This window comes from Eimeria mitis, genomic scaffold (assembly GCF_000499745.2).
Source record: "Eimeria mitis Houghton genomic scaffold, Emh_scaff115, whole genome shotgun sequence".
NCBI lineage: Eukaryota > Apicomplexa > Conoidasida > Eucoccidiorida > Eimeriidae > Eimeria > Eimeria mitis.
Genome location: NW_024012144.1, coordinates 1 through 18,444, shown reverse-complemented (window position 1 = coordinate 18,444; position 18,444 = coordinate 1). Strand labels below are relative to the sequence as shown.

The window sequence follows — 18,444 nt, the reverse complement described above, 5'->3', positions numbered from 1 at the left end:
GAGGTAATTTCTGTTTGATTTTTAAACGTTCATCTTCTTGTGTTCCCTACTCTTGCGCAGCGAATCACTCAATGGCTTAAGATTGCTCGCAAATGATGTGGTGCAGTGGACCAGCTGAAGGTGACCTTCTGCCTCGAAGGAGAAATGCACTTCCTTAGTAGCAGACGGGGTCAAAAATGTCTAATAAATGCCCCGATACTTCACGTATTGCATTTTTAGCCATAATATATTTAATTCCAGATGGTTAACTGTTGGCGCCCGCGAAGCCAGATAGACGGGCGTTGAATGAGCAGATAGGCTTTGGGCCCAACGGCGTCGTTTGTGGGGCCCCGTCGCCGCCCTACACGAGAAACCTACAGCACAATAAAGGCATCAATGCGTCTATAAAAGGGGTTTTAGGTGGTATGAGTGCGAGTGGACTGAACTCGCAAACTTGTAACGAGGTTCGGTGTGCGAGCGCCCAACATTTGAGCCCGCACAGCAGGTCCAGCGCAGTGCAGTGGAACATGTCCATTACGGCGGATCTGTTCACATGCTAGATACTTACAGCAGCAGGTATTCCTAATCGATTTACAACTGGCAGGGCTGTTGTTGCGGGCAATACTCACGTTCCTTTTTCACTTCTCGCGGTTTGTGCGAGGAAGCCTCCGTCGCGCTGTTATTTTCTGGCACTTCGTGAACATGAAGCTGCTACTTTCAGCCCTATTTGTCTCTTGCTTTGTGTCGCCAATAGAGGGGTCAGCCGTGCCGACTTCTGTTGAGGCAACAGACCCAGGCAGTTCATCCAATCCAGCCGCTTCTAAGACCAACCGTTCAATTGGCGACACTGACACTTCTTTTGGCCGCGAAGCTGCAGTAAGATGGTCGTACACAACTCCCTTTTCCGATCTGGCCCCTCGGCAGAAGGTAATGGGTGTGATTAACACAATCGCTGTCCTGAGAACCAAGGCATCCCTCCTCGAAGAAATGAAGCATGCATTTGAACCAAGGACTACCGCTAAAAGTCCAGGAATCATCAATGGTGGTTCGCTTCCTGGGCCGGCGCTTGCATACGGGGACTGTCGTTTAGGAATACTTCCATTCGAAGTGTGCAGACACCTCGGCTTTCTTGACAGTGATCCCATGGTTGCTCCCAGCTCTACACAGAGCAAGCTGCTCAGGCTTGTAGGGGCCAGCTCTCTTGTCGCCTCCTTGAAGAAAGGGCAGGCATACCTCAGCGACGACCCTCATCTGAACTCAGTCCTAGGACCTCAGCTTCTGGATTATGCAATTAGAGCTCTAAGCCTGTTTTGGAGTTCCCAGCTCCTCACCCCAGCTTTCGAAATAAGAGGAATACACTCTGACCAAATCAAGCAGGCGTTGTACTATGCTGACGCCTTCCTCTTCCAAACTGCAACGCAAGCTAAACACATCATTCGTTTCAGCCGGACAGAGTACGATGACGTAGCGAGTTGGCTGGCACTGCTATTCTCGGACGCAGAACCAAACGCAAGTGCTCACAGAGAAGGGGACCTACAACATGAAGATATTCCAAAGCTCTCAGAAGAAGCAGCAGCGAATCCGCAAGGTGAAGAAGCAATTAGCGTCAGGTCAGTTCAAACACCGGCCCAAGTGCCCTCTGCCCACAAGGAAGAAGAAGGCGGGATGTTTGGTGACTTCCTCAGCCGGTTTTTCACACCACAGCCGTCCCAACCATCCCAATCACCTTCCATACCACCACCCCAACAGCCCGCACAACCAAAAAGCACGGAACGAGAAACAGCGCCCATGAATTCTCTCTCCGCATTTGCCAGCTCTGTCGGGGAGGGCCTGACATCCATCGTAACGAGTACAGCCCGAAGTGCCGCTAAGCTTATTCAAGGAGAAACACCTGCTCCTTCTTCAGGATCCAAAGAATCACTTGTTGATCAGGTGACTGAAGAGCGCGTCAGCAACATCTTAAACGCGCTCCCCGAAAAAGTCGATGGCCAGTTCCGATGAGCTACGCGCCCTCATGCTGGAATATTGATTGGTAAACCATATATTGCGTGAACAGCTCAGCGTACAGTCCTTCCTCGTCTGTGGCTGTCTGTTATGCTCAAACCGTGCTAGTATAATGCCATCCACTGTGCCCAAGCGGCACCCTTATCCAGGGTACGCCACTGACAACCTTTGTTCTGCGTTTCATGTATTTCATCCCCTGCATAGGGCAGAAATGCCATGAATCCATCTACCCAACCAACCTTCTGAAGCTACATCACTAACTAAAAATACCTTTCTTCTAGCTATTGCTGAGTACCGACTGGTGGCGGTCCAACTCGTACCTAGAGTGATTTCTAGGCCTATGCTTACTCTATTGAACGCAATGGTTCAAAAACCGTGCAATCTACGCCACGCCTGTTCCCCCTGTTGCGATCCTACAACACAGTTTTATACGCTGGATGGGTTGACGCAAGTCAAAGTTACATCAGTCATTGACAATTGCGATGTGCTCGACGAAGAGCTTGTAGCGCCACCCACAAAGCGGGACACAGACAAACCTTAGTTCACTACTGGCAGAGTTGCTAACCCTTGCCAGGGATATTCTACGTGGCGCCTTGGCAAAAAGATGATCGGCATGCCTTGCGCATCTAGCAACTTTTCGCAGCAGCTCATCACGGTGCGGAAGGATCATACTAGATACTAGATATCTAGTAGATACTTAGAAGTTGTATGTTGCAGCATCGCGCCACTGCACAAGAATCTCGACCAACTGATCACGCTCCTTCTGTGACTTGGCCCGAAGAGGCAGCTCAATGCCTGCTGGATTGTCTTCATTAGGTGGACCGAAGATGCACAAACAAATCTTCGAGGTAACTGCGAACAAGACAGGTCAGCAAACCGACGAACGGGATAATGTAAGTCTACAATGCATGTCCCGATATGCACAAAAGTAAAACAAAGGAAACGCAACAGGCAAAGTTCATCCAAAGGAATCGAGGAATCCGTAAGCGGGAAACACCTAAACTGATACAAACAGGCAACTAATGGGCGAAATCTTGCAACGACTAACCGCTCCTCGACTTCTTGTTTGCCTTGACAAGTGCAGGGTGAGACAACCCCTTCGCAACGTTACGGATCCGAACAATAGGCACGCGATTGTTCCAGTCTGTCTCATTGCCGACATTCCACTCAAACGAGCTGCGAACAAGCCGCAAGCAACAACAATGTAGCTGTATTGCAACACGGTCACAGCACCCCGGGATGGGCGACTACACCAGGATCAATCACTTACTTGAGGTCCTGCGAACTACGCCATCTGATCTTCTCTGCGTCCTTGTCTCCAATGTACACTTTGAGTTCGCCACCCTTACGAAGGGCTTCCTTCACGTGAACCGGCAAGTCATGTACGCCATTCGGATATGGATCCACATTCCACTGCGTGATTTTCATGTCCAGTTCGGTTACAGTCGATGCGAATGCGTCCATAGGATCGAGATCTGAATCAATTTCACATGCAAAAGAGCAGGTTTCATTGTCGCTCCGTTGGGACGACTGACAAGCTTTCCAACTGACAAGCGATGGACCGTTATTCATCCCCAATACTCACTTGAACCCAGCGCTTCCAGCGTCTTCTGGCACTCATCGCGAACAGCCTTCTCCTCTGGTTTCTTGGTCCCTATTTTCGATATGCTCTGAAGCAACGCTCACGCAAGACAACGCCAACGTCGAAGTAATCACTGGATAGACGCCCCACTACAAGCAACACAGCGTGAAGTAGTCATCTGAGACTTACAGTTTTAAACGCTGCCACAAGTTCTCTTGTCTTGATACTATCATACATGTCCCCCGATGTCATGGCGATTGAGTTCACAATAATGCATGAAAGCTGAGTAAGAGACATCTCCCCTGGGAAGGTGTTGAGGGCCTGCATGATCATGAGTTCTCCTCCACTCCCAACGAAAGAGTCCTGGCCCATCTGCTCCGACACGAAGTACGCAGCTACACCTGTGTCGAAACGGCGAACAGAACAACTAGAAAAAAGTGAAAAGGATAGTGAACATCGAACGGAGAATACGAAAGGGGACCTCCAAATCATGCTAGCCAGACTGATTGCCATACACATACATGCCATGGCACTGTTAGAAATATGCAAGCCCAGACGCTTACCAAGAGACACACGCTGCAGACGCAGCTGTTTCGCATGGCTTTCAGAACCAGCGCAAGCGCAAACAGCCTGAATAATAGCTCCGATCATGACCTCGTCCATCCCCATATGGTACCAACCACCTGCGAAGCACCAACAGAAGCGCGGAACGGCATCCATTGATGATTCTGGAATAAAGGCAGAACATCGCATCCCAATGTTGCTCTGTAACCCTGCAAAATGAACTGTGATACTTGCCATAGGCGGCATTTGCAAGCTCTTCAGGGTCTGGCTCAGCCTCATGAACTTCGCCATTCTCATCCGGCACAGCACCGGACTCCTCAGCCGCCTTCGCAGCAGCTTCATGAAGTGCCTGCACTGCCGCAGCCCGTTCCTCTTGAGGTCTTGTTGTCAAGGCGAGAAGGCAAAGAAGAACTCGGCAAGCCTCCAGCATGACCATGGGCTGGTTGATAGACTTGCAAATGACATTTGCTACTGTTGCAATGCCACCTGGAGGAGAGAAGAACACGGTACAGACAGGACCCTCATACAGTAGATGCTACTGACAAGGGGAAGTCAGAACAATCCTATGGTCAGCCTGAACCAACATCGTCTTACCTGCATTGCAGTACTCGAAAGCAAGTTCCTGAGACCTAATGATGCGCCGCGTGCAACGCAGACCGCCCACAACAAGATCAGTAACCTCGTTCCCCTCGGCGTCAACTTCAACGCATCCGACGAGAATGGAGAACACATCAGCCTCCACCATGCGCTGAACTGAAGGCATTAGTGAAGACTGGATGCTCAACAAATGAATGCCTGCAAGCAAAAGGTCCGCTCAACGGAAGCATGGCAATGAAACGTGTACCTCCCTTCTTTGTTCGAGCAAAGTGATGTGAGCAAAACCCTGCCTACCTAGAGTCAACAGTCCAACATCGTAGTCGAACTGGTGTATGACACGAATTGTCGTTTCAATGCCCCCATTGTCTGCAAACGCTACGGCGTTCTCTTGCAATCTGCACAAAGACGCCTCTATATCGAGAAGGAGCATTAGAGCCTTCGTATCCTGGCGTCCTTGACTCGCAACCTGCAAAAGCGAGCAGCAACAACCAAAAGCAACGGAGCAGACGCTTGTGGTTCAGCTTCCACGGAGGTCCATAAACACATGCAAAGCAATGCCAGCATAAGCTCCAAAGGGCAACGCACTCCACCCCCCGCACACAGATGTCAGTGGTAACCTACTTGCATGCATGGTAGCAAGCAAACACCGAACTTCCGCATGTTATTGGGATCGTTCTCCATCACGAGGTTGGCCAAGGTACGGCAACCGGTTTCAAGCTGCGCATCAGGGAAATCCTCTGTCAGATTGCTTAGCCAGGCGCTGTAAGCGTTCTCGATTCCTGCAAAGCGAAGGGCATAAAATGCCGCAACTGGCGATGAGTTGCGGTCCCTAAAACCCGGGATAGAATACACGAAACCACGAAGGAGATGCCAGCTCACCGGCGTCCAGAAATGGCTGGATATTTGGCGTGTAGAGGGAAAGATTGCTAATAGCCTTAAAGAGAGACTCCAGGCAGCGTATTGCAGAGCGTTCCGTCGAACCGTCATAGTTTGAAAGACCCTGAGAATGCAACCAGCCAGCACACACAGTCGTAGCATCGAAAACGAAAAGCAAGCTGCGCCAAAGCTATACTCGGGGTCCGCGCAGTTCCCCATGCTAGTGGTTCCTCCTCACCTTCACGAGAGCAGCCGGGGCACCATTCGTGCCAAGATGGTGCTTCATTAGCTCATTCTTGTAGAGCAAGTTGCAGAGCAAAACGGAAGCAGCATTACAAACATCATACTCTTTGCAACGCTCATTTAGCACACGAACGGTCAGATCCGGACCACCCAGTTTGTGGAAGAGCTCGGTGTTCTTCTTGTGGCCAATGCAGATGTTCGCAAAAGCGAGGCATGTATTCGTGACAACTGCCGTAGCCTGTGGGTTCGTAAGGGACCGCTGGAGCAATTCATTGCACGCCGTTACGCCATCCAACTCCCCAATTTTGGTCTTGATCTCTGGCACCACCGCAAGGGAACCCAGCAGGAAGAGAACGTCGGGCAGCAGCGCTATGTCCGAGTTGACATTCTGCAGTAAAAGAGAGAAAATAATGCCAGAACTCGGTGTTCCTCCCACATCACTTGACGAGATATGCACACCTGCAGCCGAAGTATCTTAACACTGAGTATGAGTTAATGCTCACCTTGATTATCGCAATCAGGCGCTGCAACACGTTGGCCTTCAGCAGCTCATCGACGTGGGCATCTGAGACTATACGCCTCATTGCACGGAATACATGCCTCAGCAGCGCAGTCGAGTACATGCCCTTATCATAGTCATTCCAACAACGGATTAGTTCAGAGACAGCGTTCGTCTTGTTGTAGAGATTCCGGTTGACAGCAGTGCGCTCCACAAGCAGAAGCCTCGCGCAAAGGTGTTCCTCCTTCCTTTCGTTTGACAGGCTCGAGTTCTTGTTAATCCTGCTTACTGTATCCGTGACGATGCTTGGGCAGCCTACTGTCCTTGCAGAATCCTGAGCGCATGCCGGATTCTTGCAGCCTGCAGCTAGGGCCTTGACGGAGTAAAGGACAATTTCTTCATCCTTAACGCTCTTCATAATGGACAGTTCCATCTTGACGAAGTCTTGCTGCTGAAGTGCCTTGTAGTTAACAGGCGAAGTCGCAAATATTTCCAGCGCCATGTTTCCGTATTGGTGATCAGCACCGATTGGTGTTTGCCAATCCAGCTTTTCGGCGTTGTACGCATGCAACCGGCCGAATACAAACTCGAGCTCCTCTTGTAAAACTGCAACCTCCGGAATCGCGATAGAGAGGGACGATGCCACACGGCCGTTCAAGAGGTCGTAGACATCCTTGCACGTCTTCTCGTGGGGCTGGTCGTCCGCCATGGCTTGGCGGATCATGGCCGTTTTTTTCTTCAGCTCGAGAGTTTCGTCAACGCCACCAGCGTCACAAAGCGCGTCGATCTTGTTCAATGAATCCTCTACGCCATCAATGGCTAACAGCTGCCTTCCGTTGCCCTCAGCTCCACACAGCTGCATCAGTAAGTCGCAGTAAGCATCCGCGCACTCCGCGTCACTCGTTATAGTTGCCTGCGCCTCACCAGCCGCCAGCAGAGGTATTGCCTCCTTGATCGTGCGAGCCGCCAGGTTGGCATCGCTAGCTGACATTGCTGCAAGCGCTCGGCACGAGTCGCGAAGGACGCCTGGGTTGTCTGGGTAGTCCTCAATTGCCTGAATAATCAATTCGAAACCCTTCGATTGCTCGATTTCGCCAACCATCGCGGCGGCGCCAGCTGCCATGAATACCCGGCAAACCGAGCATAGCATGGTAGCACGTGCCTCCTCTGGAAGCTTTTTTGATTCTTCCTCCGCCTGCATCCTCAAAACGAGCTTCTCCAGGGCTTTTTGCTTGGCTAGAGCCTCCCCGTACGACTGAGAAAGAATCAGGCGTTCCATCAAGTTCGCGTAGGCAATCATGCGCTCCTGGCTTGCATTCGCTCCACACAGTGCTTCGCACTCCCGCAACGCAGATCCATCGGCAAACTTCGGAATCGGATCTGCTCCCGAGACAGCTCCATTGTATGCAAGAGCCCCCAGTAAATACATCCCAGATGTCACTACAGCGTCACTCTGCTGGTGCTGCTGCATCAAGAGCAGCGTAAGGGCCACTATGTCACCCGAAGATCCACTCATGTCTGCGTACAAGAAACAGCCAAAAGCACGCTACATAAACAAACCGTCCAAACCACCTAGTGTGGCGCAAGCACTAAAGGACAAATGGGTCGCTTACTCTGTGTTATCATCGCAGCTCCATTCGCATCTTCTGCGAAATATCTCAAGAATTCGAGAATACGAGCGGTCGTCTCTGCGTCATTTTTATAGGCCTCCAACAAAGTGTAGGTTTGCGGGAGAATTGAAGGCGCAACCTCCTGAAGTGTTGGCATGCTATACGGGTTGGCAGCGCAGGCGGCAAGAGTTCGGTATCCTGGGACCAAGAAGGCCTTGTTGCTGTCAACCTGCCCAGCTGCGATCATGGAGGCAATCTGGTGCAGCAATCCACTGCTTGCTACTGCCCATGCACCGTAAGAGTCATTAGGGTCGTCGAAGCATCGGTCGCACAGTCTCCGTGCCACGATAGCCACGTGCCCATGAAGTCGCTGATCTTCTGGTGCCATCTGCAACACGCTTGTGAGGGCAGTGAGGCACTTCTCCGTATGCTGCAGCGCGTCTGCTGGGTCGTCAAGCGGGGCAGCTAGATACATGGCCAACTGTGCGCACAGCGCGTCCACCGTAGCTACTGTGTTCTCGTCGTTGGTTTCAACAGCAGAGATAATCTGAAGCATGATGCTCTTGATCTGCTCATCTGCTCCCATTTTGGCAAACAGCTCGCCTCCAACCCTAGTGATCCCCTCATTATCGGGATGAAGACGCATGGCATCTGCAACCTGTCCCATGGCGCCGAGTTCTTTGAGAATTGGGCGGTCTTCGCGTGTTGTAATGCAATTCAATACACTCAGCAGTTGATATGCTGTTGCGTCGCTGTTTTTCTGCTTGTCAATTGCAGCGGTGAGAATCATGCACGGGGCGCGCACATCATTTCCGTAGAAACGACGGAGGTCGTCGTGCACACCCAGAAGCGCAAGGGTCGTTGCGGCCTCACGGACAAGTTCTTCGTCGTCTCCATAGTTCTCGATGGTGGCGAAAAGCGCGTTAACGGCGCCGGCATCGCAAATCTTCACTGCTAGGGAAGGATCATTGCATGTCTCCACCAGCTCCCTGAGCGCCTTGATTGCCACAAGCCGATTTTCCCTCTTTGGATCCTCGCTGATGATCTTAACAAGCCTATTTAGAAGATTGTCAAAATCGGGCTGTGCCACCAACGCTGCGACCCGGGAAGGAGTTGTTGCCAAGGCTGCAAGGCACCCGCAAGTCGCCGCAAGCACTGGTGCTGAGTCCTGGTAATTGTCAATGCCGCTGCAGAGAGTTGCAACAACGTTGTGCTCGAATGCGACATCTGCCGACTTCCTGTCCGTCTTGACCATGAGCCGCAAGGCCTCAAGAGAGTGTAGGGCGGCTTCCTCAGAATGCATGCACTTTTCCGTGGCATTCACAGCCCCATACATGCTCAAGACGCTCTCGACGTTCCCTGCTTTGATGCAATGCACGCAACCAGTCCTCACTGACGCCATTTGCTCAACGGCATGTGCGACTTCTGACATCGTCGCAACATACAGGTCGTTGCCGAGGATATCGTAATCCGTCGCTGACAGTGCAACCGCCTTGTTCCCAACGACGTAGTTCGCAAACCGTTCAAGGTCCGCCCCAACGCCAAGACGAGCAGCGATCTTAGCCCCCTCGGCAGACACCAGAAGCTGGTTCAGCTCGACTAGAGCTTCGTGCATGCCCACCATGTTGTTCTTCTGAAGGCAGAAAACCCACAGCCAAAATATTGATTACGTATTCACGTGCTATACTAACGCATATAACCCCTCCGCAGGGATAAAGCTGAAGTCTTACCTCCATGGCAGCCTTGCACTCTGCAACTCTCTCAGCAATTTCTCGCTCCAGAGCATCCACGGGCATCAGCAGTGCCAAGAGAGGAGCGATAGTCCTCTTGAGCTCTTTGCTTTTCGAGTGGGTTCGCATCGCCACCTTCAAAGCGGAGAGAACATTACACCTCTTCATGACTTCTGCTGAAGACGGGTCAATCTTCGCGCATGTCGCTAGAACTGTGAATCCAGCGATCTGGGCATCAAGGTACATGGGCGACTTGTTGAGATATTGCACAACAGCGTTAAGAGCTCCGGACTTGACGAGAACTTGTACGCCGCCGCCGGAGTCGCACAGAGCCAGGTAGTTTAAGGCCTCTAGGCAGTTTATCTGGGAGCGCCTGCTGTCTGCGTATTTGCGCATGACTCTCATTATTGCCTCTACAGCAGGCTCAATGTTTTCCTTGCTAATCCTGCTGGTGGCTGCAACATCCCTTGCACCCGCTGTACAGTGAACCAATATATTGTCGTCAGGCTCCTCGAGTTCCACAATGCGTTTCACTGGAGGAAGGCACGCGATTTCGCACATGCTCACTAGAACGGGCGTCAGATCTCCGTCACCATTCACCTTGATGATTTTGACTGTTTTAAGCCCTGCACGAATTACGCGGCCCTGGCCCTCAAAACGTGATCCGTCAATCCAGTTCTGAATCCCCTTCAAAATCACCTCCGCTGCAAGAGTCAATCACACACGAAAATAACAACTGCACCGACTTAACACTGACACCCGCCCTCTGCTGGGGGTAACGGTGTGCGTATATTCGCTCTTCAGCAACGCACTAATATCACGAGTAGGTGTCTACATACCGGCGTTTCTAGCCTCGAAACACTGTCGTAGATGGCTAACGCGACTAAGTCCTGCAACGGCGGCCAAGGCACGATAGGCGCGGTCGGGATCCCCCTTTGCTGTCTGGATGGCAGTATCTAAGTCGCTGAGGTGGCGATTGCAGTCATTCTCCGTCGCGATTACGCTCAGACAGTTGACACCGGAGTTCACCAGCGCTTCATTCTGTTCGTGTTCAAGCAGTGCCTCCAGTACGGCATCCACGCACTCCGTGTTGGCCATGTACGTCTTCGCATCCGCCACCTTTGAAAGCTGTTCATAAAGCTGCACAGCCCCCTGAACAATCGTTGCATCCTGGATGTTCGCCCTAATTGATGCGTTCACACCCTGAAAACCGCTGTACTCTAATATGCTCCGGACGCTGGTCAGATTGCCCGCCAGGCGGTTGAGCGAAAGAATCGCGTTCGCCTGAAAGGCTGTATCCTTTAAGTGGTAACTGCAGCACATTGCACATATCTCCACTGCCAAGTTGGCTACCATATGCTGATGAAGCTCAGCGTGCTGAGAGCCTGCGCGTAGCATTCACAAACAAACCCGGAACCCGGAGCTCCATTCCGCTAAGTCAACATTCCCTCGCACCACAGGGCATATTCTCTGCTTCAGTCCGAGAGATACAGCGTCAATCCTCACCAGTCGAAACGAGTTCCATCGCCAGAGGGGCGAAGTCAGAGTTTTCCACATGTTGGTATAGCAGTGGAAGGACAGTGGCGAATGTTTGGTATTGCACGATCTCGCTAGCAAGACTTTCACGGGCAGCAAGGGGGGTCAACGCCATGCAAAGAGCTCCCAAGCACTCTAAATTATCCGTGCAGTATGAAACAGCGGTTGCTAGGGTGGCAACTGCCCCTGACTGCACCATAGAGTCCACATTCGTGGGGTTGGAGGCAATGCGAGCCAGCATTTTCGCCGCCCCCGCAATCATCCTGTATATTTTGTCGGGGTTTGTTTCAATTTGTGTTAGGCCGCTGTTGATGAGTTCACACAAGAGAGGAATACCTCCAGCCCGCACAATCTCGTCCGTAAACGACGAGATGTAAGACATGGACCCGAGAGTTGTTAGTGCTTCGTCGTGCTCGGGAGAGCCAGGTGAGCTGGACTTTAGGGTAGCCAGGCATTGCTGCAGCTGCTCTGGCCCAATCATCGACGCCAGAGCTGCTGAACCCTTTGCAAAGGCTCCCTTCTTGCTCCTGTACTTGTCCATAACACCAATGCACTGCTCCAGCACTGTCCGCTGCGCCTGACCCTGTTCTGCCATATGCTTGCAGGCATCAAACACCGACTCGACACACTGCACTGCGGGTTCAGACATATCTCCATTCGAAAGACAGAACTCTAAAACCTGGCCCATTCCTCCCGCTGCCGCCGCTGCCTGCGCTCCAGAAGGAGAGTTCGTGGCGACAGCAAGAGCCGCCGCAACACGCGATGCCGTCTTCATGTCCACCTTTTTCGAAAAAATCGCCAGAAGTCCTGGTGCAAGGGCTCCTCCGTCCAGGGGGCTTCCTGCCTTGTGCATGTTCTCAACGAATGTCATCGTGTCCGACACAGTTTGAGGTTCGCTTGGGCAGCTGAAAACCACAGGTGAGCATATCGTGAGGGGTCAGAAACATGTCACTGTTGTGTGCCTCTGGATACATCACTTCACTACGTTCGTAATAACTCGCCCGACCGGCAGCAGCCTTCAGGGTTAACTCACTCAAGGTTGAGACAATGTCTCGAGTTAGACTAAAGTGAGCTCACCTATTGACAATCGCGAGGCACACAGCTCCTCCATGACTGGCCAGAAGTGCAGTGCGTTTGGCATCTAATTCGTCTTTGCACGCGTCGGACATGGCCCATATGACTCTCGAACAACAGTTCATAAGATCTTCGTCGTCGGGGAAAGTTTCCACTGCCGTTTGCATGGCAGGGAGGACACCCCTGTCCATTGCATCTAGAGCATTCTCCCTGATAATACACACTCAGCCCACCGCCAATGAATAGTGCCTAAAGAAATTCAGGCTGCGTTGTGGCAACATCTGGCTCGTAATGCAACCTGACACTCGCGCGTATCGTCTCCGGACTCACTGATAGAGCTGATTGGTAGGACTGCAGAAATCGGAAAGGGAGCGCAAGCCAAACAGAAGCATGCGCTTGAATTTCTGGTGCTGAATAATTCCTTGTACCGCGGTCGCCACGCCGGCATCCGGGCTTCTCTTAACTGAAGACAACAGAATCCGCAGGATCAAGGTTCCTCCACAACATGTGTTGGACGGAGTCGCTGCCCCCCGTGTGTGAACTTTCCCTCACAGGTCTCAACTCAAACAGGCTTGTGCATGCCATTCAAATAATATAGACACAGAAACGGTCATTCATGGATATGTACAAAGCAATCTCCCCCTAAACTCCTGCACAGTGTAGTGGCAAGTGGGATGCAGGGCATAATTCGTCATGGAGTCCGTGTAGCCCGTCTCGGCAAAAATGCATATTCGCAATATGACTCAATAACGAATCGAAAAGCAGAAACAAAGTGACAAAGCCCCAGCCGCTCGAAAACCTTGCTCCCAACACTGCACAGCCGGGGCACCCATTACACATCCACCCCAACTTGTGGACAAGAACCCCAAGACTGACGTTTTCCAGCTACCATCTTGGCAGGTCATTTGGAGGTTTCTCCTCAAAGAGCAAGAAGTTGAGACCGTATCTCCTGAGGCAGGAGGCGGAAGACTGACGGGAAGCACAGTTCCTGTGAGGCACAAGTTCAACAGGAGCCTGAGGTACCAAAAAGCCAAACAAGTTCCAATTATACTAGATATGCTGACAATTATTTTGTATCTGCCTTTCTGAAGAGGCGGTGTACGGAAACATGATACTCCTGAAAGCTCTTCGGGCTGGCCTTGGCGTGGCTGGCCACGGCTTGCTGCTGCTGCACACCGCAACGCAGCTTGAAGAGGGTCTACGGACAACAAAAACGACCGTCCGGCGCAAAATGAAACAAATCGTTTTGTATACTCTACACGTTCATATCATTGTACAAAGATCTATAAACAATATATATGCCTCTACATTAAAAAGCGCCGAACGCTTTGCACCATCGGTGTGTGGGCCAAGCCACCGAAGCGATGTGGGTGGGTAGGGTACCCTTCGACTGCGGCTAAGCTGGTTTCAAATTTATCATGTGTGCATCAAAATAGAGAGCATCAAAAATTGATTCAATGTGGTAGAAGTGAAGTGCTGCTTCGTCCAATCGTAACATGAGTAACGGCGATGCCGTGCCGTAGGCCGGTGGTATGGGGGAGGTAGGGTTTCGCTGCTGTACATCTAAGGTCCTGAGGTATCTCTAGGTTCGAAACAGAATAGGTTTTTGCCTACGCTAGTGATGATTCACTGCCATATGTGCAGCGGGAACCTCGAGTTGCCCGTGGACTCACGGAGGTCCGTCGGACAGTGGTCCGTGGGGTGGTGCTCTTGTTTAGGACTGAACGGTGTGCGTGCGTATCCATTTCGTTGAATTGTGCAGGTAGAGCTATGACATATGATGTTCTCGCGAGAATTCCCGTTGGTGTTTATGGAATAAACCTATCACAGTGGCCAATTTCATCTAAGTTCACAAACCCGAAAAGGGCTGAATTGTGTGCTAGGGAAGTGCGCTTCTCCTCCTGGATAACGTGTTGAATGCAAGACCGTGCAGTACGTGCGTTTTCATTCCAGTTCCCTCCACGACGAGAGGGACAAGGGGGATGCGTTTATTCCGTATATACCAGTATAACATTTCGGAACAGGCTCTTGCCAGACTTGTTACGATTCAGCGATATACTAAATCCTTCTAAGCGTTCAATCCTGTACGAGAGCACCCCACAGACCATTGTCTGACCGATCGCCCTTTTCATGGGAAGCTCGATATGCCGAGAGTTGTTAAATGCTTCCTTGCCCCTCTATACAGAAACTGTGGAGCAAGTATTTGTACACGTTACAAAATCACACCGACCATGCTGCAGGTTTGTTGGGAGCAGGACCTTCAACCACGCTTATAGTTCCTATTGCTCCAGGCCAGACTATTTCCGTATATAGGTAACATTACAGAGACTAGCGCGAAACCGTCAGAATCCGTGCTTCTCTTTGCATACGTACAGCAAGCCCCAGTTCCTCCTGAAAGAATACCGCAGGGAACTCCATACGATCTTCGCACTCACAGCTATTGGCCTCGTTAAGGACAGCCTCTGGGTAGTAAAAGGACAGTTTATCTAGTGCTTACTTCTGGGGAAGGGACGTGGTGAGTAGAGCATCTGTATATGTTGCAAAACTCAAGATTGCAGAAGACGGAAGCTAGGTAGGGAAGTAGAGCAGCAATATTTTGAACTATGCAGCCAGGCGGACGAACGCAGCGATTAGGAGAACGCGCTAGCCCCCATGCAATGTCTTGCTCAGCGATGGGGCTGAAAGGGGTGGCAGCCGCGCCTACAGATTTGTCCCATTTCGATCCTGAGCTTAGCGAATATCGCATTGATGACCAAAGGTTGCTAGTGATACTTTACGCAGACTGCGAGGTGCATCTAGTATCTGAGCCTAAAGCGATAAGGTGCAACCTGCCTGTTAATCTTTATGATGCAATCAGTGGGGCTACCCTTCGCGAACGGCAGGCACGGCAGAAGATATGGTAAAACTGTGGAGACAAAGGTTTGACTCCGTCCAGAAACAAATCATATATTTAAACGAATCGGGAGTTTCACGTTGGGCCAATTCACTACGGGACAATCCGACGCATTCCATGGGTAACTCAGTAGAGTACGCGCAATGAACCATCAGAAGAGACAATTGAGGCACATATCCAGGAGGGCAACCATAGAGCGAGCCTCTCAACCCTACCAACAGCATTGGCCCCCTCTACGGTAAGAGGTGTGAAAGCAGTGTCCGAAGCAGAAAGGGGCAAGGAGGGGCCTAGGCAGAGATGAGGCATTTCAAGGAACGACGGATAAATGCACGCACTCCGTCCTGAAGGGCATTCGAAGTTTGTGGCGATTTGATCTAGTTACCATCCTAAGAATAGCAGAAGTGGATAATATAGAAGGAACACTTTTCAGATGCATCAAACAGCACGGAACAGTACAAGCGAGCAGGCCCACTCACAGGACGCTCAATCCAACGCATCAGCCTCAGTTCCGGAGTAGCCCCAAGCATTGTTTTGTGGCGCCGGAGACCCCCACACCTTGAAGAGGGAATCGAACGGCACCCACACGGACTGTTAAAAGAGAAAGAAATACATCGACCGTCAATTAGCACCTTTGGAGACAATACGGCGTTAGTGAAGGGAAAGCGCAGGAGTTTGCGCATTTGCGTCGGCTGCAAATCCCTGAACAAAGTAACGGTGAATGTGGCAGTTGCTCCAGATCGACGAACTAGTTGACTGCTCGAAATGTTCAACAATCTATGCATCATTTGATTTCGCCTATATGTCTTCGTATGTCTCAATTTATCCCAACGAAAGGCGAACTACGGCGTTCCATACCTGCAGTGGCACACGATAGTACCTCGGCATGTATTTCCTGCTTGTGAATGCACCAGTCGAGCTGGAGTTACGGGTCAAGCACGATTGTTTGGGGCCAGCTAATGAGGGATAGACGGTTATATAGATGGACGACGGACTTGTGTAATCGCAACAGGACCAGGCCGCCGCATATGCAAGACAGTTGCGCATGCAGGCAAAACTAATCATCCTCAGCTGCATGCATTACCACTGTGGACGTTTGTTGTTCATTATATTTGTTTGCCGGCAGCCAAAGAAGGCAAAGTGAATGTTCCTATGGCAACCTCCGCTAAAATATGGTACAGGGCCAGTCCCTCTAGCTGTTCGATCCATGGTCTAAGAACTAACACTGCTTTAATAATATTATATCGAGAACTTAAGCCTACTACTACTTCTCATCTAGTAATTTAGGAACTTGTTGCTTGACACATTACTAATGTTCGCTACCCCACTTGTTGCAGCAACTATCGCTGCTAGGGCCCGCTCTCTCATATGCAGTCATACAGCTACCCTTGCTGGGGGTCTTGCTATCGCTGTGAGTTATGCTAGTTTCAAATCCATTGGGGCCGATTTGTGCACATTTTCCCTAAGATCCGGTTTCTTATCGTAGTGTACACTCCTTTCCTGGTGTAGCGGCCTCATTATAGTGCCGCGCAGTTTGATTTTGCATTGGCCGGGGCGCTTGCCACACCATCGGTGCGATCCCTGGCAAGCTGCACCCTTCAGAGATTTTAGAGACAATATATACATCGGATTTTAATCACCTGCCTTGAGTTCAAAACTATATGCGGGGGGTAGCTTCCAGGTGTGGCGGCTTCCCGTTGTTCGTGAGACGAAAGTTCATCCAATATCTGCTCAGACGGCCGACCCTCCTCACGTGTAGTAGCCAAGACAGCAGCGGCAACCTTAATCTGCAGTACCTGGTCAGGGTGACGTTGTACCCTGGTGGTTCCCTCCCGTCCTGCCAGACAAATGCCGCAGGTCTATGCACGAGTTCGTCCTTCACGTTGACCGGCGGCGAAGGCTTGGGATCCTGATGAATTAATTGTTTCCTATTCAGCAGCTATAGTGCCGTCACCAAGGCGCCGATCAAAGAAGGTTTCGTCCCGCCTTATTGCGGTGAAATTTCTTTGCGGCAGGGTTGCACAGTGTTGGACTGGTGACTCGCAAGGCATTCCGCAGGAAAACGATCGACGGCTGCTTGTGCGCTCCATGACGGTGTAATAGTTTGCCTAACGTTAGAATGGCTCAAAACAGTGTAGCTCAGGGTGAGGGGTGCGCCCGCCCTAGGATGCCAACAATGAGTGCCGAGGTTCGGGCGGACAATCCATACTCACGTCTTATGGCTTTGCAACGGTGCGTATGGTTGGGTTGGGCAGAAGTTTTCATTGTTGCGTAGGATTCCAGCCGAAGAAAATCGAGGAAATACGCTCGAGTAACTCATTTGCCTCTACTGCCGGTGCATGCTCTTCTCAGGATGGGCGTAGTGCGCGACTATCAAAAAATCACAGAAAAGGCTGTCCTGCTAGTGGGTGTAGGTGGAGTGGGCTCAGTGGCGGCCGAAATGCTGGTTCGCTGCGGCATTGGAAAACTCATTCTTTTTGACTTTGACTCCGTCGAGCTGTCCAACATGAATCGCCTCTTCTTTACCCCAAACGACGTCGGCCTGACCAAAGTAGAGGTACTTTAGGAAATTTTACTCCTTCGAAGATTCCAATGGAAGGCTTTGTGCATTTCAACGTCTGAGCCAGTGTGGGTTCCACTGTCCTCAAGAAATCTGTGGTTTTTGTCGCATGCGTCTAGGCTGCCCGGCGGACCCTTTCGTTCGTTAATCCCGACGTTGAACTGGAAGCGCACAATGCAAACATTTGTCAGGACTTTGAGCTCTTTTTGTCACGCATTTTGAATGGCAAGGAGTCAATGCAGAATCGACTGCAGCAACGGCAGCGGGAAGCAGAGCAGGGCACTGTCCAACGCCGCGGTCTCACCTGCCCCGGCAAATGGCCTGTTGACCTGGTCTTGAGTTGCGTTGATAACTATGCTGCCCGCATCACAATTAGCCAAGCCTGCAACGAAGCAGGTGAGCTCTGACTACACGCGCACACACGGCTTCGCGGCTGAACTTGAACATGAGATGCTGCAAGCAGAAGCTTGACTCCTACGATGAAATTCATGTGCAATTCCATGTTTAGGGTTTAGGGTTACTCACTTGCACTGCGTGCAAGTGAGCAGCACGTGAATTTCATCGTGTGGGTGTGGGTGTTACAAATGCACATTGCACAATGCAGTGCAATGTGCATTTGTAACACACGCGCACGCACGCATATATATATATATATATATATATATATATATATATATATATATATATATATATATATATA

The 18,444-nt window shown here is 51.0% G+C and overlaps 3 protein-coding genes across 3 annotated transcripts; 2 read left to right on the top strand and 1 right to left on the bottom strand.

The window, feature by feature from the left end:
- Nucleotides 1-681: 681 nt before the first annotated feature.
- On the top strand, nucleotides 682-1,980 carry EMH_0085240 (uncharacterized protein; the record flags this gene model as incomplete). The annotated part of the gene is made up of 1 exon (XM_038022180.1): nucleotides 682-1,980. The coding sequence occupies one exon, from the start codon at nucleotides 682-684 to the stop codon at nucleotides 1,978-1,980; it is 1,299 nt and encodes a 432-aa protein (XP_037878034.1).
- Nucleotides 1,981-2,680: 700 nt separating this feature from the next.
- EMH_0085120 (uncharacterized protein) lies at nucleotides 2,681-12,686 on the bottom strand (the record flags this gene model as incomplete). The annotated part of the gene is made up of 19 exons (XM_038022179.1): nucleotides 2,681-2,835; nucleotides 3,032-3,159; nucleotides 3,254-3,458; nucleotides 3,569-3,653; nucleotides 3,755-3,966; nucleotides 4,129-4,248; nucleotides 4,352-4,615; nucleotides 4,724-4,924; nucleotides 5,021-5,192; nucleotides 5,348-5,505; nucleotides 5,606-5,726; nucleotides 5,841-6,233; nucleotides 6,349-7,862; nucleotides 7,958-9,587; nucleotides 9,685-10,388; nucleotides 10,524-11,069; nucleotides 11,191-12,125; nucleotides 12,298-12,504; nucleotides 12,625-12,686. 19 exons carry the CDS (start codon nucleotides 12,684-12,686, stop codon nucleotides 2,681-2,683), a joined length of 7,812 nt encoding a protein of 2,603 aa, XP_037878033.1.
- A 4,674-nt stretch (nucleotides 12,687-17,360) lies between these two features.
- EMH_0085010 (uncharacterized protein) lies at nucleotides 17,361-18,151 on the top strand (the record flags this gene model as incomplete). Its single annotated transcript, XM_038022178.1, has 3 exons — nucleotides 17,361-17,416; nucleotides 17,537-17,741; nucleotides 17,864-18,151. The coding sequence occupies 3 exons, from the start codon at nucleotides 17,361-17,363 to the stop codon at nucleotides 18,149-18,151; spliced, it is 549 nt and encodes a 182-aa protein (XP_037878032.1).
- Nucleotides 18,152-18,444: the final 293 nt, after the last annotated feature.